We start from the raw sequence: 26,267 nt of genomic DNA, 5'->3' as shown, positions 1-26,267 counted from the left end.
TTTGTAGGTGTGTACAAACCATTTGCAAGAATAGCCTGTGCGACTGAATAAATAAAACTTTGAATTACACTGCTACAACATATTCACAACGTATATTTTGATATAGTTTTGCTGTTGTTAAGTGTGAACCATGATCACTTCAATTCATGCAGAATGTTCATCTTTTTTGGATTCCCAATTAGTAGACAAATAGTCATTTTGTGGGTGAAGTATTCCTTTTTAAGTCTCATGCTCTGCGCCTTTAAAGGCATCACTGGCCCATTTCACTTGGATTGCCACATGTCATGTTTTTAGTTAAGCTTTCTCTATAAGACGAACCTTCTGATCAGAAAGAATCGCAGCTTTATCTGTGACTTTATCACATTGACCAGCATTAAATGAGCACTTTCATATACGTTTGTGCGGGGCCATTGCCCGCATATCAACAGCTTTGTTCCATCGATCCGGTCTCGCCAGAACAAAAGCTCAGAGAAGATGAAAAGGCGTTTGACCCGGCTCTGTTGCTAGGCCTTGTTAAATAGCAGGGGATTTTATTGACTACATTGCAGCAGCGCAGCCACTTACCCAAGTCCAGGCATTGACAGCTCTACTGTAGGACAAGTCTCCACTGGCCAGGTGACCCAGAGGAACGCTACCATGTCAACATGGGTGACAGCAGGAGTGTATAGGTGTGTCTTCCCCCATCGATGTGTGTTGTTGCAATCACAGGCCTGCACACTCATGGCTGTGTATGTGTGGGCACGTGTCCCTGCTACAAGAAATCGATAAACCCCGGGGTTAATAGTGAGGAGGAACTGGCTCACCAGCTCTGCTAACAAACATCAGACTGTTAGCATAACCTCAGTCCACCCCTCTCCCCATGGAAATCCACTGGCATTGATTATAAACCTCACACTGCAGTTCAGTCTAGCCCCTGTAGCTTATCGCTGGCTATATGAAGCCCCTATCACTCTGTCACTCCAACACAGGCGGTTTAGGAGTTAACCCTCAAAGATCTGAATAAACCAAGGACAGAGGGACAAAGACAGAACAAGGATTAGACCGAAATCCAATTTGAAGTCGGTCTTTCTGGCGGCAGGGTGGCATTGTGAGCTGAGCAATTGTCCTTCATTTTGGAGGACCCGGTTTTAAACCCCCGTGGTGGCTCATTACCGCATTGCTTTTTGCACTAGACTTGTCAGAGATCACTTGTCAGTCAAACAGCGAAAGGTTGTGTTCTGATTTATTTTGCTTTGACTTCACTGTTAAAAAGTTTGCATTTCTTTAGGTGGAGCTTTTTTTCTAAGAGTAAACCTTTTTTTTTCAATTTCCAAGGAAAAGCCAGAGAGTGGCTGTGTAGAACAGGAGAGTATTTGTGAAGCATATACAGACTGAATCATTGGTGTGTATCCATCACAGATAAGGTAGTGACATGAATGTTTGTGTGTTTGAGGTAATGTCCTGTGAAATAAATTCACATTATGCCTACATTATGCCTTTGTATAGCAAAATAATGTGCTCAGCATTGCTAGATTTTACTATTCCTACTATTCCTTTACGTAGCTTTCACTTAACAGTCCAATGTGCAGGATTTAGGGGCATATATTGGCAGAAATGCAATATAATGTTCATAACTTCATGAGTATATACTCACCCCAAACTAAGACTTGGTTACCGTAAGATAAAACATTTATATCGACATGTGGAGTGGCTCCTCTTCCACAGAGGAGCAGCTCCACTTCCACACCGCCAGTAGTTAAGAACGGACAAACCAAACACAGTTCTACTACTCACTGTGCACATTGGAGTTTCAGTTGGTTGCAACCTGCAATCCTTACTACTAGATGACACAGAGTACTTCACCCTAGACCTCTAATATAAAAGCTGATCTCCCATAACATAAAAATATTACGTAGCTTTGAAACAGAATCATTTTTTGGCCTTTTGGTGGCAGTAAAACTCTAAAACAAACTTAATCATACACAACATTACCATCACATTGCCTTTAAGGTCCAGTTTTTTAGGATTGAGGGAACTATTAACTAAACCAGTGATACACAGGTTGAATGAAAAGTTCAGCAGACAATGAAAAACAGTTGAAGTGTTGAGTCTCAAATAAAAAGTTGTTGAAATGTTACAAATACTCTTTAGACTCAGGCTGTTGGCACACTGCAGCAAATAAAAACTGCCAAATTGTAGCAAACAAGTTAAATGGGACATAAAATCAAAACAAGATAAAACAAAAGTTTAAAAAAACTTTGCAGGGTCCTAAATTCTCTGCAGGTTCGTCGCTGTTAGCAAACCTCTTCTTCATAATGAGTGATTTAAATGGATCGCTTTCACCTCATGCCTGTCTTTCGATGCATGCCCAGTGAACGCAATTATAGGCCACCAGAAATTCTTTCCCATTTGTTGTGTAATGGCATCAACAAAGCATGCTGGGATAACTGCAATGCAAACCAAGTTGGCGGTGTGATGAGAAGGCATGACAGTTTGACAAATTCAAACTTCGCTCACATGAAGACAGTCAATCATACTGCAGCCCTAGCAACCGGCGGTGCAGAGTGGACGGGGATTCAGGCAATCTGGTTGCGTAAAGTGGGCATGCACTGTTACAGTTTTAATAATCAATATGTTTTTATATTAATGATAAAGGAGTAGTTTGGGAATTCTGGAAATGGCATACAACTCTAGCCTCAGATTTTGTACAGACTCATTAATTGGTGAGCTCTTAACCTTTGAACAGAGTCTGGCTAGCTGTTTTCACTTTACTTTCAGTTTTTATGCTGCTTACTGTAGCTTCATGTTTTAGTGTACAGGCTCGAGAGTGGCATACATTTTCTCATCTAACTCTCCCCAAGAAAGAGAATAACTGTTTTGCCCAAAATGTCAGCAAATACAAGTGAGCAAAGACCCTCAGTAGAATGCAAGCAGCAGTCGAAGCACAATATTAACATGGATTACAGTCAGCAGTGCAAAGCAGCATTGTGCAAATAAATCTGGAGAGCGATAACCAGATGATGGATACAAACAAAGGACCTCGCAGGTTCCCAGTCAGTTCCTCGGGTGGATACGAGTTGGCAAGCGGAGACCGTGGGTGGGTGTGTGAGTGGGGGTTGAGTTGTAGGAGGCCTGATTGAGTCGAGTGACAGCGTACAAGAGAGAGGACTGACACAACATGTAATTAGAGCTTGCTGTTCTTCAGCCAGTTAAGTGAAATTTAGTTCAGAAGTGGTGTAAAGACGACAAAGCCAGGATTTGTTCCCGTCGAAAAAGAATGTCAGGGATTTTATTTTTTTAAGAAATACTGAACATCAACTTCTGTCAGTCGCTGTAATTATTGTTTATTTAACTTTTAAGTTGTTTTCATCGTTTTGCAGGAAACTTCACAGTCTAATATTAAGTTGCTTTTTAGCTAGCAAAGGCTGTCTGTGTTCAAATGACAAGAATGCGAGAATGAAATTCGGGAAATTGAGACTATTAAGCAACTGCTGATTTAACGTCTCTATTTAACTCACATTAAATGTAAATGTAAAATTCTTTGTGTTTTTCTACAAACTTCTCGTGCATTGCTTTGCTCCCTAGTAGCCATGATAGCCTTGTTTTTGTGTGGTAATCCATGTTTGAATGTGCATACATTTATTTCGTTTCCTCAACTCTGTAGAAGACGAAGATGAGGGGAAAAAAAACAAGTGTTATATAAAAACAGGCTTATCTTGGTCTGCCAGCTTAGTTCACTGTAAGCCTCCAAGCATGGAGAATAAGAAGGGAGGAGTGGATCGCCGAGGATTCTCTGCTGCTCTCTCTCGGCTGCTCTCAGCGTCCGCCTTGGCCTTCGCTGACAGCTGGAATAAAGTCTTAATGCACGAGGCCACAGTTACACTCGCTGTTCCAGCGTGATTTCAGGAAGATCTGGCCGTGACCATTTGTGTTGATGCGTGTCCGTGCTCGGTCTGGCACGCGCCCCCCATTGAAACGTTTTCTGTTTCCACTTGTGCGGTATTTCACTTTTCAACAGCTCTCGCTCAGCATATTGTACCTAATCTGTGATCAGTTCAGGTTATAGTGGCTGAGTTTTCATCAGTTTATTTTATTGCGGTTTTAATGAGAAACTCAGAAATAATTAATGAAAATAGCAATTGTAAGTAGAAATCTCAAGTTTGCATCAGTTTTTGCTTGTTTTTTGAAACAAAAAAGTGTTCTTGATAATGCCTCTGTTTGTCTCTCAAATGTTCCTACACTTAATTAACTTTGGAGTTGTTCTCAAATGAAAGGATTAAATATGATTGGCATTAAAAAATAATCATTTCCAATACATGGATGCCTCACGCTGCATTGAGGAAATGTTCTTAATTAATTGTATTGAGAAGGGAACTGACTTATGGAGGCCCAAGAAGACCAAAATTTGCAGCTACAAATGTTAGAAGAGAGAATGACAGGGATGTTGCTTTTTATTTGTGTATTTAAGAATCTTAAAGTCAAGAGTGAATTGTTTTGAAAAAAAAATCCAGTTGTCATTTTTGTTGGTTCTTTAGATTTTTTATTTTATTTTATTTTATTTTTTAAAGATTATTTCTTTGCCATATTTGCCTGTATTATTACCTGACAGACTAACAGTATTAAAGGAGGCGAGAGAGAGGGGATGACATGCAGCAAAGGGCTGTGAGCTGGACTTGAATCTGCAGCCGCTGCATTAAGGACAATGCCATTGTTCATGGGGTGCCTGCTTTATCCACTAAGCCACCGGATGCCCCTTGTTGGTTCTTTTATAGCCCAAATTATTCTGGATGTTTAGCAACAGTATTCCTAACAGGAAAAAAATAATAATTTAATTTAATTTATTTACATAACAAACTAGTTTGATATAGATCCTTTTTATTTATTTATTTTTTAATTCAAGGATGAACTGATTAGCCTTCGGTGGTCAGCGGTGTCTGTAATCTCACAAAACACCCTTTTTGGCCATAATCCAAAAATCTACACAATAATTATGATAACATTTCTCACTAATAAGATGTAACATTATTATGTTGACATTTTATAAACAAAAGGTCAAAAGTCAACTTTACTGTGACATCATAGTATTATGCAAAACACTTTTCTGGCTACACTCAATGCCATAACTCAGGAACAAAGGGGGAGGAATCGGTCAGATACTGAATTAGTGAGACAAATCTTTGGTGCTGAAACTCTGCTGATTGTGTAGATCTGTGCTGCTGCAATAAAGATGTCTGTAAAGCACCCGTGTTTCAGAATGTGTAGCATATTTGTAACATTTTTGAAGGATTGTCAACTGTCAGGGCCAAATATGAATCTGGACAGATGTGGATGTAAACAAATGTTAATGTTAATTATAGTTTGTTTTGTTTTGGTTTTTTTTGTGACCAGGATACACATTTTTGTGCGTGGCTTTTCACAGTTTCAAAATAAATGTGTCAGGGCAGTCTCAGGTCAGTGACACTTTTTCTAAATGAACTCACATTTGTAGTTTACATTTGCAAGAGTTAGCATGAGCAGCTGTACGCTGTAGCCACATCAGCTTGCCAAACAAAGAAAAAAGGAAGTGGAAACTTAACCAAAAAAAGATGTGACACTGCATATTATATCTAAACTGATTTTTGGTGTTAATTGCTTCAAAAAGTTAACCCTCCTCCCTCTCTCTCCCACATTCTCACTCCAGGTGTCTATCCTGCGTGAATGGAAACTTCCCCTGTCACTGGTGCAAATACCGCCACATGTGCACACAGGACGCCAGCGACTGCTCCTTCCAGGAGGGGCGAGTCAACACCTCAGAGGTGAGGTCGCGCACAAACATCCACGAGCGCGTGTGGTTAAACACCCTCACAAACACTCACGCACATTCAGGAGCACTGACATACAATGCAACACACAAATACGAGTACTGACACGAGTACTGAGGCACATGCACACACAAGTATAATACAGTGGCATAGTAATTCCAAGGGTGCAGCTGGGACCTGTACGCCATTTGAGTGTGTGTATGTGCGTGTATGAATGAGTGCTGCTGTGAGTGGCCCAGCAGCAGCTGTTGTACTCCAAGCAGCGCTGGATTTATTCACTTACAAACAAGTCGGGGTGAATGAGTATGCAAATGGCAGCGTACTACCATCCCAAATGCTATATTTGCATGAAAACCCTCTTATATCCACGAGCCAACTCACTTTCATAGTCCCTCTGTCTCCATCGAAGTTGCTAATTCTTACTGTCTGTCACGCAAACACGCAAAGTCACACTGACAAACACGAGTGAACTTCGGAGTCATCAGAGAGTCACAGTTAACACCCAGCCACCCTCAATCCAGCCTTGTCTCAATTTCTTTCTTTATCTCTCTTTCCTCTGTTCTCACCTGTGCTGTCAGACCACAAATCTTATTTTATCCTATCAGAGTAACGTTTTGTGTGTTGGACACAAGTTCAAGCTGTCTCTCTTCTTCATCTTTCTGCTTCCTGTCCTCATTCTTGTATTTTTTTGGTCTCCCAAGTCATGAAATACTGCCACTTTCTAAATAATATTGGTTAGATGTAAAGAGGCACCTTTTGTGGCAGCATCATACACATGGCAGTGCCAGTTTGTAACGGCACCGGCTAATATATTAATAGCTGGATAGTCACTATAGGGCTAGCAGAGGTGGAGGTGTGAAACTCTGGACTTTCATCACAGCAGCATACTCTTCGCCTCAAGTGTGAATATTAAGTCAAATCAGGATGCTTTTTTTTTCTTGCCAAAACCTAATCCTGTGCTTTTGTTGCCCAAACCTCACCAACATAGTAAGTTTATTTTGTCTGCATGCATGTAACAAAATCTGTACATTTCCTGTAAAATCAGGAAAAGTAAATTGAAAAGACACAATACATATAACAAGCCTAAATTGACACACCATCATGGAACATCCAAAACCGATGCTGGAGGATATCTAGCCCATCATGTGTAAAGTTGAATGTCCAATGACAAAGTGGCGGTATTTGGCAAGTTGGGATGAGAACGTGTTGATTATAACAGAGGAAAGGGAGACATCTCTACGGCTGATATCTCCGTCACTAGGCAACTCACATCAAAACAATCTAGGTTGATAAATAGCGCTATGGGTAAGAGGAGAAATAGTTTAGTTTAGTTTTGATTTTTAAGTGAACTGTCCCTTTAAGACATTGCTTGCAACCATGTGTATGAGTCTCTAACAAATATGACAAGGGAGTGAGGTGTGTGGGCTGTGATGTGTGTTAAAGTGTACAAATCTGGCAGCAATTTTGTGTGTGTGTGTGTGTGTGTGTGTGCGTGTGTGTTTTGGTGCGTGCCAAGCGAGAGGGAGAAAAGGAGGGACACCACTTGACTCCACACACACCCTGTCATCGCATGTCCTATAAACACACCAGGCTGACATCCATCCTCATCTTGTTTGGACCAATTCAACCTCTTTTTTCTGCCTATTTTGTCTTCTGATGTACTCTGTCTTTTTGGTGCAGGTGTTGCCATGGTTACCAAGACACTTTGAATGTCGGGGGGGTTGCTGAATTTTGATAGACACACATACACACATGCCAGTGCCATCAGCACATCGTTGCGCAGATTATTGTTATTAACACAGCAGAGAGGGTAGAGACGGCTCTGTGATGGATGCATGTTGTCTGTTGTATTCTTCTGCTCTCTCTCTGTCCGTCATTGAATAGGTAACATTTTAGAAGCAATGCATATGAGCACTTGCGCCAACAGGAGTCGTTTTGTCATGACACATTTATCTCCTCTAGCCTTGATTTTGTTCCAATTTGCCAGTTCGTAGCCCCTGCTGAAAGCGATATTGCCCATCTCCGCCGCCTGAAAAAGTTTCCCCTTGTGTCATTAGCAGTAGGTTGCCAAAGTGATTGAATTCACACTACACCGGTTGTCTTCCCAAAGGCATTTGTCATATTTCTCGAGGCTGACTTCACTTCATATCTGATAAAACTTGCATCTGTGAATCTGTGCTGCAGGTACATCACAAGAAATACACTTCCTCTTCATGGTGTAAACAGATATATGGTATATGTTTCTGCCCTTTTAAAGTAAATGTAATTATCGGATGTCACTTCCTGGATGTATGTAAATAGATATAAATCAGCCGTGTTGTGACAGCAGATAAACAGAGAGGCACATTAGGGGCGACCAGGCAGAAAATTGCCAGAGTCGCAGCAACACTTGAGAAGGCCATGAACAGAAATGTGTATAAACACAAACAATGAGAGAAACAAACACCAGGACAGACAAACAAATTTGCTCTGCTCCGATGAATCCCAGCATTGAGCTGGTAGAGTCGGCTGGGCCGACGCTGGGCCCGAGGCTTGGTGCAAATGACTTCATTCAGATTTAAGGAAATGGGGAAAAAATAAGACCATAAAAAAAGGAAAATGAAAAAAAGAGAAGTTTGTTTGCATTTATTTTCCTGTCTACAGGCTCGCCTGCTTATTCATTCATTGATTGCAAACTTGCTCGCTTGTTAATTAAGTCGTTCATTCATTTTGCACGGGTTCGCTTTTCACTCTGGATGTTTCATGTCCCACACATGAATTAATGCAGCACATGATTGACAGCAGAGACACAAAATGGCTGCCAAGAAACAGCCTCAGAGGGGAGCTTTGACAGGAGGTGACTTTTTTCTTTTTCTTTTGTGTGTGTGTAAAACTCCTCAGTAGTTTTATCTTTAGTCTTGACCCGAGCTTTTGGTTATTGGTGATGTCCTAATATTGACTTCACATATTTTTGAAGTATCATATCTATGAGAAGCACACTGTGAAAGCACACCACTCCAGTCACCAAAAGAAAATGATGATATTGTACATTTCTGCAAACCATGGATACGTTTAATTTGTACGTTTCATACATCTCATTTCTAAAATGACGTAGTATATGAGCTAACTGGATGGTGCAGCACCTATAGGCAAGATGCCTGCCAATCTGTAGACTGCTGTTCGAGACAAACACCTAACAAAACCGGTAGTTTTTTCGCCCGTCATTGCTACGTTTCCAGCAGCGATAATGCCACGAAAAGTATTTGTCTTTTCAAAATATTCTCATAGAGTGAGTTGTATGATATCCTATGAAAATGCTTGCAGTACAGTTCTTATGATATCATACGAATGAGCACACCACGAATTACATTACAGTTTAACGTACAGTTACATAATCAATAAAAAGGTCATAGAGGTTAGGTATCAGCAATGAAAGTAACCGTGGTTAGGTGTAGGAAAATAAACATGGCGAGGACCTTCCTTAAAATGAGAACACATATTAAAGAAGGCACACCAAAGTACAATAAGTTAAACAACATCTACGAGGTTATTATTTCTCACAATTTAAAAAGTTCCTTTGGTAACTTTTTTGTAAAGTTTTGCTGTTGCAGGAGGAGAAAAAAAAAAACCTTTGGGGGCATGATTATGGTCTGTTGCATGTAAGTTAGATGTGCTCTGAGTCCATCCACCATACCGACCTTTAAACCCGTACTTTGTGCCTAATTACTTAACATGAACGCCACTTTCTGCACCAACATAAAGATAATTTAGGTCTCAGGATTTTGTGGATTTTTAGACCAGTAGTTGCATCTTTTTGTTTATTTATTCATGTTTTAGAAAGAGCAGCTTCTGGTGTGTATTTATTTAAGTCTGATGTATTCATTGAGACTGAGTGAAGTCGTCTGAATCTGTCAGATGAAGTGCTCATTATGAGCCACTGCTTGTTCTGCATCAGCCGCTCTCAAACACTTTAACTATCGAGGCTCTGACCTTTTCAGTATGTGAGACTGCAACGCGCCAGCTCTGCCTCCCTCTGATCTGCTCTTTCTCTCTGTCTTTCTGTCTTTCTTTATTTTCTTCATTTATTTATTTATTTTTCTTTTTTGTTCTTTCTATCTTGCTTTTGCTCCTTTCTTTCTTTCTCCCTCTTTTTTCTTTTTCTTTCTCTCTCCCTCTTACTTTCTGTCTGTCCTTCATTTCTCTCCCTTCTTTTTCATTTTTATTTCTTTCTCTGCCTTTCTTCCTTTATCTGTCTCTGTACTTTTCTTTCCTTCTTTGCTCTTTCTTTCTTTTTCTCTTCCCCTCAATTACCTTTCTTCTATCTCCCTTTTCTCTCCTTTTTTTCTGTCTGTCTTTCTTTCTTTCCCCATTTTTTTATTTTTGTTACTTCTTTTGTTATACCTTGCCTTCTGTCTTCATGTGTTTCTTTCTGTCTTCATGTGTTTTTTTTCTGTCTACATGTGTTTCTTTCCTTCCTTACCATCTTTCTTCCTTCCTACATTCATTACTTCTTCCTCCTTCACCCCCTTTATTACTCCTGTTTCTCCCCTTCCTCCTGCTCCCCACTCTCTCTCCTTCCTCCTCACAGCCTGACCTCCTTACACTCAGTGAAATACAGTAGGTCCATGATGCATTGCTGCTGCTTTGGGGATTGAACCTGTGGCTTTGTAGCCTAGCCTCATTGATAATCATTAGCAGGCCGTGTTAGGCTGCAGATGAACAGAAGTTGAATATAGATACTGTGTGGATCACTGTTAGCCTTCGTGCTGCTAATTAGAGGATGAATCACCGAGATGAGCGAGCTGGTTAGATAGTCATATCTTTCTGTCAAGTCACCACACTGCTGTGGGAAATGCATGCATGCAGGAATGTGTGCACGTGCAGCATGTAGGGCTCTCCACACACAGACTCCCATATTATCACCGCTCAGAGCAGGCTATGCACCTCGCCAGCCATCTCCATATGGCTTCCCGTTTTTGATCTCCAACCCAATGAGCTCTCTCCTCTTGTTCACCCTCATCCCTTCAACAAGTCAATTAGCTGGAGCCAGACAACCTCTCTTTTTGTCTCTCAGCTACGGGTGTCAGAGTTACATCTGTCTCTCCATTGTTGCTGGAGCACAGGCTGGTACACAGCTCTCCAGTCGCCCAGCTCCGAGGCGCTGGGGCTGAGGCTGGCACAGAGCAAGCTTCCCCTCTCCCTCAGGGTCTCTCTCTGGCTGGGGGAAGCTGCCTTCCACTGATAGACTTAGGTCTATGTGTGTGTGGGTGGATATGTATATACAGTTTGTGTGTGTGTGTGTGTGTGTGTGTGTGGGTGTGCGTGTGCGCACGTGTGTGTTAATTATTCAAAGTGTATTAAAGCTTAAAGATGCATCTCCAGATGCCTCTCTGATCGTTGGCGTGTTTAATGGAGAGAGACAGATGAGATGAGAAGCGAAAGGTGGAGCATCCACAATAAAACATAAGGGGAGGAGTGTGGCAGTGGCCTAGTTGTTGGAGAAGAAGCAAGCTTGCTAAAACAACCAGGAGGCTCATTTATGAAACTATGTGCATACTGCACATAAAAAAAGAAAAAAAAAAAAGAAAAAATGTGTTCTTCAAAAAATAGTACATTCTGTTATGGTTTGCCTTTAACAAACTTTAGCTAGCCTATAATTTTGTTCACATCTCACATCTGACCCCACTGTTAACAGTACATAGTTAATACAACTCCTACAACTTAAGGGGGAACTTCACCCATTTTCAAATTTCATACGTTAGTCCTATGGTCTAAGACAGTCCAAAAATATTAGTAAAAATAGAGAACTCCTATCCTAAATCCAAACACAAGAGTGCTAAAACAAAAATTTGTGATGTCATAGGGTATAAAGTTTGGTGCTGCTCCAGAGACAATGAATGGGGAAAGATGCTGTGGATAACACTGACAGCAGCCAGGAGAATGTCTGAGCATATCTGAACATTTTCTGTATCAGGACTGAGAGTAAAAGTAAAAAGAAACAAAAACAAAAATATTGTCAGTCCACAAAATCACTCTCCCATTCATTGTCTGTGGAGCAGCTCCAGACTTTATACTTGATGACACAAATTTTAGACCCTTTTCTCTGGTTTCTGGCTTTTAGAGAAAAAGTAGCTCGTGTTCACAAATATTGATTGAACTTTCCCTTGGCCATGGAAATAACATATTGGAATTCTTAATTTAGGTGGTGTTCCCCTTTAAGGCATGTTTGATTTAAGACTTTTTATGACGGACATCAATTAAGTAGGGTTATGAATAGTTTTATAATGAATGATAATGTAATTATAATAATTTTATTTTAATATTTTTTTTTCAAATGTTTATTGTAACATAAAAGGTGACAGTTTTGTCTTGTGGCGACAACAAAGGGAGAAAAGTACCAGGAAATACCGGGAAAGATCGATTTAATACATTTTAATACCAATTAATTGATTGGCATTATTTTCAGATGAATGAATTCAATGTCTTTTAAGAGTCTTTTAGGGTATATAATATAAGTAAGTATAAGTATATAATGACAATGAGTATAAATCTAACATATTGATACTAACGCTTGCATCTTAAAGGTGTGTTAGAATGTCTCTAAAGCTTAAGTGTGATAAACACAATATAAATGCAAGACATAACAAGGGAGCCAGGCTTGATGAGTTATTAACTGTTTGTTTTTTTTACCCCAGAGAAAGGTCAGGAGTCACAATAAGATTCCTCTAATTAAGTCTGTGTCAGGGAGCTTATTTTAATTGTCTCATTATTCAAGAAAAAGATGGCAGATTAGACTGTGCACTTGTCCAAATCACCCAAGGCCAATTTGTCAACAAGCTTTTTGAAATTAGGATTGATTGAACGTTTTCATTGCTAAACTTACTACTACAAAAAAAAAAAAAAAAAAACTAAAACCCAGTATTTTAAAAGTGGGACAGGAGGGATATTAGAAGATAGGGGTGACATGATAAAGGAGGAATGAGATATGCAAAGGACTGGGAGGAAGAACCAGGTTGGTAAAGTATGTGGAATTAAGGATAAGAGATAGACATCAGAGTTGAAGGGAGCAGCATTTGAGCGAGCTGATGAAAGGAAAAGAAGGATGGAGGAGTGGGATAGAGATGCAAAAGATGTTTAACCATTCAGGAGATGAAAGGATACTAGAGGGTCACGACATTACCACATTACCCGTGCCTCGTGTCTCCTCAGCATCTACTTAATAATTCCATGTCATTTAGTTAATGCTATCTGCCCTACTTTCTTGTTTCCTGGAAGCCTCAGCTGCCGAGAAACATCTAATTGCTCGTATGTTTGTCTTGCTGTTAAAGAACTTTTTTTGTCTGCAAAATATAAATAAGAAATATATTCAAATTTCACTGATTAAATCACAGAAGGTTCCAAACAACATCCTTGTTCATTGCCTTAGTTCTCTTTTATTGCTCTTATTTTTTTTTATCTATTCAACAGTTCCTGATGAATTTATGAAAAGTGAGAACAATACATGATGACTTCTATCATTCACATCTTTTACAGTCCAAATGACACTTTCCCTGTATTGTTTCCTGTCGGACCCCACTCCTCGCTCACGCTAAAGGCTTAATGAACTTCACTCCACTGTTGCCCTAAAGGCACATGAGTAATCATATGTGGGAAATTAGTTTTAAAAGAGTTTTGACGGCGCTCGCTGTCTCAGTGGATAAATTTAATGGGCATCAAACTGCTGAATTGTGCACTGAGGTGGAGGGACATGGGAATTAACTTGAGTACCAATGCTCTTCAGTCCATTGTTCTGTGCTAACAGGCTATATCAACCATATGCAAAGCAAAGGATGAGATCTGATATTATCCTTGAAATGCATTCATTAAAGACCACATGTATAGGGAGAAGGTTGTAGACATTGACTTAATTGCAAGTGCAGTACTTTTTAAAGGGGTGGTTGATTGATATTACTCCATAGATTTGATTTGATGTGATTTTTATAAAGAATTTGAATAGGATAGTACTTTACTAAAAACTTTTATTTCAAAAGTGTTCTGTGGTTGAAATACAAAACATTACAAGAAAAACAAGTACATCATTGCAGACAAACAAAATTACATTATAAACCTACTCATCTCTCTGGCAACTCCACATCCATGGCTCATATGACCTCCCTCAAAGTTGAATCATCAGCCTTCCCCACAACTTCTCTTTAAGTTTTGTCTGATAACTTGCCTTTGTTTGGCTTTTTAGATATTACATGAAGTTCAATTTACTTGTCACAAAGTGAAGCCAACTGCTCAGCCTGGTCAATTAAAGGTCTATTAAAAACTCCATAAATATTGACTCCACTGTTTTGGAAGCTTGACGAACACACAGCTATCACAGCTTTTACTGCTTCAATTTTTTAACATTATTTTTTGAATCTGTCTCCTGAGTCTCCCAACTTTATGGAAGTACAGTTAGTGCCAGTTGCTTCTACCTCTAAAGACGCAAATTACCTGCACTTCTGTCCTTGAAAAAACACTTTCAAATGCAACTTTATTTCAATACAGTGTGGTTCATTATGCAAAGGCTGTTGAAACATTGTTGTGTTACATACATTATGTATCTTCCATTTTAACCATGGTTGTAGTTTAAGGCTTGGTCTTGTTTGGAATGTTTTGATACTGGTGTCAATATGACTTTTGCTACCTTCACCAAAACAATACCTAATACAGTACTTTTTAAAAAGATTTTGCCAAGAATGTAGCAAAAATGAACTGGTAAAGACTTAATGTATGAGTGACTTATCCAATGCTATGGACACAACTAACTAAGTACTGAGGTTCAATACGTAGCCTTGTGGTTATATTGATTTCCCCTTTGACAGATGGGAGCAAACATGTCTTAAATGTCTGTTTTATGCTGTATAGATTGGAAACGGCTTTGAAGGAGATTTGTGATTCTGGGCTATATGAATCAAATTGACAAGTTTAGTCATCTTTGAGTGCAAGGTTCAGAGAATACAAGTAGAATAAAGAAATGGGTGATAGTCATAGTTCTATGCTAGATGTAGTCTTTATTCTAGAGCAGCCCGATGGGCAAACGTGGGCATTGTCAGTTTGTGCAAAGCATGGATTGGTTACATTTGTATGGTATGACATAGCAGATATGCAGAAATTATGTTTAATTAATGGCTTTGTGTGTGTGTGGATACATTTAGGCACAAAAACAATTTCATCATGGTTTAGAAAAGATCACAATTTGGCTTAAAATACTAGGCTTCGGCGGCACAATCATGGCTGCAATCGCAGCAATGTCTTAGTGAAAAACATCTACTTTTCGTGGCAACAAGCCACCAAAAACAATCACTTGTAGTGACTAAAAAGCAACAGGAAACATAGCAATAATTCATGTAAAGGAACTACAAAGTTTTGTTGTTTGATTGTCCCAAACAGTGGTCTGGATCTGGGTAGCTGTCTCTCGTCTAGATGAAATGCCATCCATCTCTCCAGAGGCAAAGTTATTTCATATACGACTAAACAACATTTTATAAACATTGATATTTTATGTATGAAATATACAAATGTAATATATTCATGATTTGCATAAACATACAATGCCAACAGGCAACTGGACTATAAATTGCAAAAAGGTGCAAAGTACAAGCAGCCCTTCCATAGATTCTTTCACACCACATTGTCACGGTTCTATTTTCAACTGTTTTCCTTCTTTGGCTTTGTCATCAGTAAATACAGCAGTAAATAGCAGTGTTAATTCCTTTGAGTTTGTGACAGTTGGTCCCACATGAGATGTGAAGACAAAAGTAATAAGTTTCTTTGATTAAAACTGATGAGGGTAATAAAACCAAGTTTGCTCAAGTTTTCAAAAGTAGGTAAAACTGTTGGGTGACTTTTGATTAAGCTGTAATGAAGTCAAGGCATTGTTTATGTTCATACATTTATTTAAGTGTCAGAATCTCAGTTCAGAACAGCATGAACACTTCCTGCGTTTTATCTTTACCACATCACCAGCCTTGCTCCGTATCCCCTACAGTAAAGGGCTGCGAAGAGTGGGTGGACACTCCAAAAGGCTTCTAACACAGTTCAAAGTGTCTTTTATGGAACAGAAGAGCTCCTAGTCTAGTGCGATGGGGTGCATGCCCTCCTACCACCTGAGACTACGACTGAGGAACTTGGGTCATTTGAGCAAAATAGATGAAAAGTTTTCCCGTTGAAATGAAGCACAGGGGATGAGTCACAAATCTAGAATAAAACATGAAACAGGTCTCGCAAAGAGAAGCGATTGCTTTCAAAAGTTTTTGGCCCCAGTGAATTTGCATACTAGATACCGAGATATCTTTTGTTGTGGAGTCTGCTGCATTGTGTATTGCTTAAACTTTTACCACCTAGGACCTTTGGGACCAAGAAACTCATTATTTTGTCCCACAAGTCTGATGGAGGAAATGAACCCAAATACATGAAGGCAGATGATGGGGAAGTTAGTCGATTTATCATGGGCTTTTATACTGACCTTGAAAGGTTGGCTGATTCTTAGGTGGGTCACAGAAATCTCTTATTATTCACTGGGTCAGGGTCTAAAATGGGTTGCGAGTCTGTTTTTGGTTCCCTCATGACAAGGAGCACTGTGTCATTTTCTGCTCACAAGATGAAACTAAATTCATCAAATTTTGATCCTGAGGGCTGGGGGGAAAAAAAGAGAACACAGGGCTGTATTTAGTGAGGCCGTCCTGAAGAGCTTCTTATCTGTCATGTATCTTCTGTGTCACCCTCAGAAATACACACTCACAAACACCACACTCACAAACAGATTGTGTATTTTCAGAGGCTCATATCGATCCACTAGCTGATTCTTATCAGCTACATCCTCCTCTTTGACCATCCAGACCTGATAGCATCCAGATAGACACACTATCACACTTGGTCATCAGAGATAGCACACAGGGCAGTGCTATTCTAATGGAGACATGTGGGATGAAGAGCTCTGTTGAGTCAATGAAGTGGAGGTCTTTTCCCAGTAGGCAGGGTATCTATTTTGTAGCTTGATCTCTTACTACAGTACAAGGTTGAACCATTGGACAAATAGGCCTAACATGGCTCAAATAGTTTTAGAACATGTACAACAAATTATTGTTACTTACATGTTCCCCTTTTTAGGTGGCAGATAATTGGGTTTTAGGAGGTCAAACTTCTGCAACACTTGGAGGATAAAGAACAAATTTATTTCAGGACCAGGGCATTTTGGCTTGTGGCGTTCATCAGGGTTATCATGAAACACATCACAAACCTTAATTCTAACCTTGACCTTAGCTCAAAATCTGCCTATTTAGTGTAGCATTCTTTTAAGGAACTACAAATAGGCACATTTGTAGCTTAGTACCAATGGACCAAACCAGTGTCCATCATTTGACACTCCCCTTGCCTCTCCACCAGTCTGGGATGACTGGTTTGAAGACACATGACCATATACCCAACCAACCTTTGTGGATACATGATTGACTGATGTATATCAATGCACATGACCGGTTGTTTTTCTTCTTCTTCTTCTGTTTTTTTTTGTTTTTTTTTTTCCTGCTTTGTGGCCCATTCCTTTGAGTGACTCCATGTACTTTTGTAGTTGGTGAATTTGTGCCAGAAACGCCCACCCTGCCTCTCAGGTGGTTGGGTTTTGTCAAGCCCTGATCCATCATACTTTAGGCTTGACCTGGAACTCTGTGTTAATTTGGGATGCATCAGGCAGCTGTTTTTAACAAAAAAAAAAAAAAAAAATGAAGACCCACTGTCAACTATAGTTGCACCTGCTTAGCACCAAACAGCTGACTGACACAATTTGCGACTAGTTAGACTGGGTAACATAGCCACTAAAAAGCCACATATTTCCCTAAGGAGATGTTAGAGATCAAAAACAGAGCTAAAAGAGAGGGATTATTGAACTATTGGTCAACTCCAAATAAATATTAATGTTGCTCTATAACTGTAAGATGTGTAAAAAAAGAAAAAGCAGCTGTTAAAGTCAATCCAAACCTCAAAAATCAAACATGGTGCAGGATTCCTCTAAGGAGCTGCTCAGCAGCAGTGTGCTCAGTGCTGCCACTATGGTCATTAGCTGTTTTAGAGTAATGCTACAGAGTAAGTTACATTTTTACTTTCTACATGATCTGTAATGGTCCTGGATGTGTGTTACAGTGTTTCATACAGAATAATATAGTTAAAAGTGTGTTAAGTGTTAAAAGTAAGAGGCATTCACATAAAAGCTAACTGTACTTTGCTGCTTCTTTTCTACTGGATACCATCCTTCTGGTGCACTTTTTATAAGGAAATTCTGAGTAATTTATCCAGCACATGAACATTATTGTCCCTAGTATGTGATTTCTTAGAAGAATTCTCCAGTGCACAGAACATGAACAAACGTTAGGATGAGCTTCACAAACGTCAATGTTTGGTTGACGAGATTTCTGGAAAAAACACTTCAAATATTACATACATCAAACTCAGATCTGTTACTCCAATATTAAATCAATATCTGAACAAGAGAGCATTTTATTCAATTAGGCTCGGTCACAGGGCTGGAAAAGGCCAAGAGGTCCTACATTGACTGACAGAGGAAGAACAGCACTACACATTTTAATGTACATAATCAAACCAGTCTGCGAGGCGTACACAATCCACATATCAGACATTATTATTCTGCAGCAGCAAAACCCACAAGAGCATCGTAGCACAACCCGACTGATGGATATCAGCTTATATCTGGCCTTTGTTTGACCTCTCGTCTTTAGTTTTTAACATCAAGAGATCTACAGCAATCAGTGCATCTGGAGGGTGTCTTATTGTATAGTTTGCAGTCTGGATAATAGCTGGATGTTATGATGTTTAGGTTGATTAAGCTGTCTGTTTTGACCTATCTTCATTTTCTACAAGACAGACACTGAGAGATAAAGAAAACAATTGTTAATGAACAGTGAGAGACAAAGAGAAAGAAAAGATGTGTGTGACTTGGAGAAAATGCTCGAGAAGATCTATATAGTTGCAGCCTAAGGACCTGTCTGTGTGTTGACTGAATGGAGACATCTGTTGGGATTACTAACATGACCCATTGCACGGTATTGTGGTACTTTCTGGTGTGTGTGTGTATGTGTGTGTGTGTGTGTGTTACTTTCTGTTAGATTTATTCTCTAAGGGTGTAACAATATTAGCGTCTAAAACTGAGACATTGCTCAACAGATGACTCTTCCTCTCTCTCCCCTGGGAGATGTGGTCATCATATCAGGTCTTTTTCTTTCTTTCTGTGTGTGTGTGTGTGTGTACACGCGCGCGCGTAACAGCACTGGTCGATGGGGTCTTGCCCCCTCCTTTCTGAAACGGTTCATTGGTCTGTAACGCTAATCCGCGGGGACCCTCTACACTGTGGTGACCTCCCCCCATGACACACACACACACATAGACAAACACACACAGACTCCCTCATCCATCATACTCGGAGTCTGTCAGCGCCTCAGTAAGGTGGCCTCATGGGCGACAGCCGGCAGCCAATCAGGGCTTTTGCCTCATTTCTGACATCACCGTAGATGCGATGTCTCCATCCTGATAGAAATTAATTCGAAGTGAGAGACAGATAATATTATGACTTAAGGTGTGTCAGAGCTAGATATGAATTAATGAAATTGCATGTTTTTTTTCCTCTTATCTCTTCCATAAATAAACTTTTTTTTTATATAATTAATGTTGCCAAAACATCCAGATATTTAAACTTCCTAAATGTTACACTCTTGTCTCCACGTCATCCCACAAGCCTCTGTACATTTTTGAAAATCTTCTAACCTGATAACATGATGTTCCAGCAGCCGACAAAGAGCAAAGAATGTGAGCTAAAGGAGGCGATAGAGGAAAGGAAATGTGAAAATGCAGTAGAGCGTCATAGCCAGAGGGAGTTCATGGCTGGAGGCATCATCCCCGTTAAATAAACAGCACAGCAGGTAGAGGGCAGAGGGTGTGATGGAGAATAGGATGAGAGATGTTAGGAAGATGTATAGAGGAGCAGGAAAAGTGCTGTTAGGATGGATTAGATAGCACTGCATAAAACATTACCTGTGGTTGAGTTGTAGGAAATGAACATGGCCTAAGATACAACTGGTCTAAAAACTTGAACTGAAATATATAACAGTTTTTTGGATTGACATCACTCAAAAGTAATGGAACATCAGTGAGCCTCAAATAAGCACAAATCTTCACTTCCATAAAGTCATGAAAACCTATGTACCTTATCTTTGTACCTTTTTCAAGCCTGTTAGTTTCCTAGATTATTTTAACCATTTAAAACTGGTTAGACATTGCATCTTTCACAAGCTATTTAGCTCTTTAAAAGCCAAGCAAGTTTGATTTATTTCAAAAACATTGGAAAAAAATGCAGTGACCAACTTGGTTAGAAATGCCCCTTAAATTGCAAGAAAATAGTAAAAGGTGATGAAGAAAATGACCTGAACATAACCTGAAAATTAGTTTGAAAAAGGGGGAGAATTATAAGAAAATAGAAAAAAACTGGGAAAAACTGTCCGGAAAACTTCATTTATAATCATTCTTGTTATATATTTAAAACTGTGTTACAGAAAGAAATGATTAGCCTGCATGTTTTTTACGGGGTTATTTTAATTTAATTTTTATTCTAGTTTAGTTTTTGGGGGGGGTTTTTGGTTATTTTTTGGTAATTTTCATGTAACTTTTCACTAATTTCTTGTTGTTTCTGGAGCCATGTGTTGTTAAAATGCTCTTTACTTTGCAAGAAATCAAAACCGACATGTCTACACATACTGAAAACCACGTCTTGATCATACTCAAAGGGAGACAGCAGTGGACTTACAAGTGGACAGCAGAATGCACACTAACACTGGAAAAAAATAATAGCAACCTCCTAACAGCAAAACAAAGAGCTTCTCCTTTTGTTGCATTAAGCTCAACAACAGCAAAAAAGCAGAAAAAAAAGAGAAGTGTGTGGCAACTGCTTAACAAGCCCACGTCACAAATTTTGCTTTAAGCCACGTGGACTCTCATTGTTACAGAAACCATAATTACAGTTACGAAAGTAGCTAGCAAACTCTGAAACTATGACAACTGCTTGACGGTCATCATGAGAAGCTGATGAGCACCGAGGCTGCAAGTACGTACATTAACTGAACCCAGTTACTGATACATCATCATTGTTTTTGAATACAGCTGTGCTTTTCCTACTAACATGTCAAAAATGTCTGAAAAAGGCCAAAGATAGGTCAGAAATGCCAAACAACTCCACACTCATGATCTTCGTGTACATACTAGAATGACCATTCCTCTAGTGTGATCAAAATACAGAAACACTTAAAACAATATGCATAGTGTACATTATTTCACTTCTCCCTGTTCAAAATGGCCACCATATGAATAAGCACAGTCAGTTTCCAAAAACGTAGCCTAGGGGCTCTGACAGAGACGTTGAGATTTTACAATGGTAGTCTGGAAGAAGAACTAATTTTTTCCTGAGGTCTTACCTTCCCACCTTTGATCACAGTGTCTGTGTATTTGGCCCCAAGGCTACTGTAAAACACTCCACAGGCCTAAGACTGCACCAGCTTACTGCGCAGAGCCAGAGGGCAAGATTTAGCTTTTGATCGGCGTGTGAGGTTGTTTGGTCTGTGTGTATATTATGTGCGTTTTGGGTATCTAGATGTAACATAGGCTGTGTGTGTGTCTGTATTGCTCGTGTGGGAAATAGTTTGGATATATAAGCAGTGTGTATGACTCCCGTGTTGCAGAGCTCCACCCCTGCCTCGCTCTGTTGGGAACTTGACCTCCTAGACTCACATCCCCCACTTTAATAAGCGAGTGGATGGCTCCCAAGACCTCACCACGTCTCCTCCACTCCTTCCTTCTCGCTTCACCTCTCCTCACCCTTCCTTATACGATGGTTTTATCTTCTGCTCATCCTCCGCATCGCCATCCATCCCTGACTTGCACTGCAGTAAATTTATATCTCAACAAGGCCTTTCTCGTGCGCTTGTGACTGCACTGGGAAATTTCCAGCGGCCGTAACTGGAAAGCACCCATCTCTAAAAGTGGAGAAAGTTATTTCTGGGAAGTCGGTTAACTCTCATCCCCGGATAAAAATAAAGGTTGAAAAACAAGGCGACAATGAGGGATAGAAGATAAAGAGAATGTTCAAAAGATCAAGTGTGAGCGAAAGGAAGAAAGAAAAGAGGGGAGCGAAAGCGAGGGATTAGAGGAATCCCCCAGGTAAAGAGATTGTTGTGTCTCATTGTGTAGATCTGCTCCGCTATCTGATGCAGACTCAGCTCTGACACCTGTCACCACTCCTAATGAAACAGCTCCTACAATCCTCCGCTCGCACATCTTTTGTTCTTTCCCTCCTTCCTCTGTGTGTGTGTTTGTGCGATTGTGAGTCTTTGTACTGTATATGTAGGCTCGATGCAGAGAATGCCTTTGTATGTGTGTTGCTGCGTGTTGTGCGTATTATCGCTTTCCTCAGAGGAATGTGACGCTGTGCTTTTTATCCTGACTCTGATGCATCAGTAATAAGGGACAGACGTTAGGAGAATGTGTGTGCGCATATGCATGTGTGTTCCTGAAGCAGTCGGGAGCAGAATTTGAAGCAGAGGCACAGATGTGAAGTGGACTCTGTGTGTGTGTGTGTGTGTGTGTGTGTGTGTGTGTGTGTGTGTGTGTGTGTGTGTGTGTGTGTGTGTGTGTGTGTGTGTGTGTGTGTGTGTGTGTGTGTGCCGGCCAGACAGTATTTCAGTGCCACAATAGGAGCAGATGCTTAAGCCCAGTCCGTCTAACATTAACAACAACTACTTCAGACCAGATTCTCTACCATCTAGACAGACTCACACACACACACACACACACACACACACACACAAACACACACACTTTTTCCCTTTTCCCTTTCTGAGCTTCTTTAGTCCTGTTTTCCATTTTATTAGAGGCTAGAAGCAGTTCATTAGCGGTCTGTCGCCATCTGTGAATACTTTAAACTTTAACTGTCAGCCTCACTAATTGACAATCTGCTTCACTGGGCTCGCTGGCATTGATTTGATCTCTTCTCTGTCTCTCTTTTCCTCGGTTCTTTCCTCCTCCTCCTGCCTTCTCTCTTACCGCACAGCCACATTCGCATCCTGTTAGATTCTCCGTAAAAACGAGCTGCCAACTGGGAGAAACCTGTTCGTCCCAGCCTCCTACTGATAATTACAAGCAGCAGCTTTCACATTATCCAACTTGTGGTTGTAAAGTGGACCGCGACGGTTGGCAAATAGCTACTTCTTAAAAAAGGCAATCAGTGTTTTGAGTGTTTCATTCATGGATAGTTTTAAAGTTAATCTTTTTTCTATGTTGGCCACTTGGGGGCAGCAGAACAAATCGGAGAACACCAGCTTGACCTATTATCAACTAATTATCACCTCGCCTCATTTAGGGACCAGCCTATATATGCTTCTTGCTGAAAACAGCTGCAGCTACTGATGAGGTTGGCGAGAGTGGAGTTGGAAGGCCTGAAAGCCGAAACAGTTAAAAGACGTTTCACAACCTGTTGCATGACTATTATGTGTGGGTTTGTTTCTACTATGAACACGCTTCACATGACAATCATTTGATCCATTGTCAATCAAAAGAATATTAAGTACAGCTTTAAGGGAACTTATTGATGAAAAACATGATATTCAAATGTATTTTGATAGGAGCATTTCAGTGACTCACAATGAAATGACCTTCGCCCTTAATCTTTTGTATCATTATAAAGTTTCAATGTTTGTTCTTGAAACAAACCACTGTATTAAAGCAGTGCAGAGCAGTGGTGATTAACTAGCCAGTGGGACACACACATGCAGGGTCTCACATGCACTAACATGCTGCCACACCACCTGCCACAACAAAAACCACAGAAGTAGTGATTGTAGACTCTGGTGGGCCCAGTCAAAAATTATTTTTACACAGACATTGCATTATAGAGCCACTATCAAGTCCCTTCTTGATGCCTCATTTGCATTTTTACACAGAATCAAACAATGGTGGCATCATGCCAGCTTGTAAATTTTAAATAGCATGCTGGCATTGCAGAAGCAAAAGAGATGGTAGGGGCTTGACATGTTATACAAGAGCATAGAACTCTAATGTGACATATGACGTACGTCAGCTGCAATTTCTAAACAATTACAACTGCACAACATGTCAAAACAATTATCAACTGCCACTTGTTATATGGCGGCTGATCTCATCCTCAGAGTGTCGGAGGGCAAGGAGCTCCTGGACCATAGTCTTTTCCCAAGTAGTGTGTTTTTTTTTTAGCTGTGTCCTTCTTCTTTTAGTAAGAGTTAGCTGATAACTGCTATCAGTTGCTTTTTTAACTTTCCAACTGTGGTTCGCACACATAACATAATACATAATACAGGCTCAAAGGAGAATAACCCCCCCCCAGAAGCTGCATAACAATGTGTCCTGCCTTGAAAAGAAAGTGTGTAAAAGGAGCTAAGGAAGGCAGTAAATGGCAAGGAACTAAGAAAAGAAGCAGGGGGTGAGGAAGACAAGAAATAAGTAAATAAGGAAGGAAACAAAGGTGAAGGAAGCAAGGAAGGAAGGACAGAATGGTTGCACTGATGGTTACACCCAACATTGTGTGTATGACAGTATCCAGCTTTTTCTTTTTTCTTTTTTTGGGCAGCAATTATAGATATCATTGCAAAATGTGCCAATATGAGTGGCCAATGGGGCCCCCTTTCCAAAATTATTTTGGGGACCCCAAACATTTGCCTGTCTTGCCTTCACTGATGGTGAGCCGCTGCAGAGAAGCTCAGCTCACAACACACACAGAGGTAGCATGACTTCCTTTTATGCTCAGGGTGCCATTACTCCTCTATATCTTAACACAGCAAGAGTTTTCGCTGCTATAATAATGCTCTGAATGTCGCATAGAGAACCTTTAAAGTGCTCCCAGTGTCATTTAATCTCCAAACATTCACATCTTTGACTTTTCCACCCTTTACCTTCCCATATGGTGATGGTGCTATCTGACTGTGGGAGTGTGCTATATAGCCATGAAGGGAGCAGAGGTGTCTCCTGGTGCCATTATGTCCAAAACCTCTCTCTCCCCCTCCGCATCCACTCTGCCATTCCCAGGCCAATCTGCAAGTCATTACTGATGCTCCATTAGACAGTACCTCTGCACAGAGCAAACTCATACTGAGATCACTCTGCAGAGTACCAGGATGCCGCTGCGGTTTGACTTTGGGCATTCATTCCTGATTAAATAGAATGCAGTTCCCACTGATTTATCATCGCAGATATAAACGTTTGCCATCCTAATAGGAAAATTATAGTTTGCTTAATGGTTGCTTAAAGTGTAATACAACTTAATTTTTAAATTCTAGTTTGGTATTTGTATGGCCTTTATGATTGTTTACCGCACCTCCAGATGAATACCAAGTACACATTAGTGGATATAACTTGTTCAGGGGTAATTACAGCCTTTATGATATTGCAAAGGCCCATTTTTCCACTGACACAGCAGGTAATGTCTTAACAAGTCTTTTAGTCAGAGTTTATATAAGTTGGAATTTTCTACAAACAAAAACTTTGTTCCATTTTGGAACAATGAATTCCTCCCATATTATCAGTTGAAAGCAGAGATGGGGCCAAGTCGCTGTTTTACAAGTCACAAGTAAGTCTCAAGTCTTTGCACTTAAGTCCCAAGTCAAGACCCAATGCTCACCCTTGCTCGGGCAAGTTGCAAGTCAAGTCCTTAACAAAACAAGTCCTAAACAATCCTAAACAAGTCATTATGCGCACCAAAAAACACTGTAATTGTAAAATCTGTTAAAACAATTTTTTTGGTAGTTTTCGGCTACCATCTGTAATTTTTACCCCGCGCATTTTGCATACTGTGATTTGTTTTTTGTCGACAACCCATAGTTTTCGTACACTAATTGGATGCTGTCGGATTAGTTCAAACAACTGGAGCTTGAGAATTATCTTTCGACTTGCTGGGAATGAATAGCATTAATTTTTGTTGATACAGTAAATGAAGAGAAGTTAACTGATTCAGGACAGACCTTTTGATCTTTGGGCTTGGAGAAAGGTGTCCAGTATTTTCCAGTAAAAGGGCTAAATTCCAAGTAAAGTGACAGGTCATCGGTGTCAAATTGAAAGCCTTTTTTAATTTTGTCAAATTTTCAAATTTCTGACTCTAGTGTGACTTGAGTCCAAGTCCTCGGACTCAATTCCATACCTTTGATTAATAGACACTTAACCCTTTGAAACCTGGATTGATGGCACTTTTTTGTGATGTTTTCAGATTTACAAGTATTTAAACCTACGAACCCTAAGAAAATTGGACAGTTTTTTTTTTTTTTTTGTTTTGTGTTGGGAACATGGGGAAAAAAGGCAATGAGAAACTTGGCAATAAATGTTGTGTGGAATTTTTTTCAAAGCTAGGGAAAATTGTCCAAAAAAAACTATACTAATAATTATTATAATTATATATTCTAA

The 26,267-nt window shown here is 39.9% G+C and overlaps 1 protein-coding gene across 2 annotated transcripts in view; it reads left to right on the top strand.

Moving 5' to 3' along the window:
• The window catches only part of LOC121946885 (plexin-A1-like), a 377,140-nt gene that overhangs the window by 230,597 nt on the left and 120,276 nt on the right, over positions 1–26,267 (top strand). For both annotated transcript variants that reach the window (XM_088082491.1, XM_088082493.1), the window contains exon 12: positions 5,660–5,774. In XM_088082491.1, coding sequence (XP_087938617.1) covers positions 5,660–5,774 — 115 coding nt within the window. The remainder of the gene's footprint in view (positions 1–5,659; positions 5,775–26,267) is intronic.

Source organism: Plectropomus leopardus, chromosome 9 (genome assembly GCF_026936395.1).
Source record: "Plectropomus leopardus strain MGB_pleo_1.0 chromosome 9, ASM2693639v1, whole genome shotgun sequence".
In the NCBI taxonomy this organism is placed as follows: domain Eukaryota; kingdom Metazoa; phylum Chordata; class Actinopteri; order Perciformes; family Serranidae; genus Plectropomus; species Plectropomus leopardus.
The sequence above is the reverse complement of the archived record's forward strand: the minus strand, read 5'-3'. Positions and strand labels throughout refer to the sequence as shown.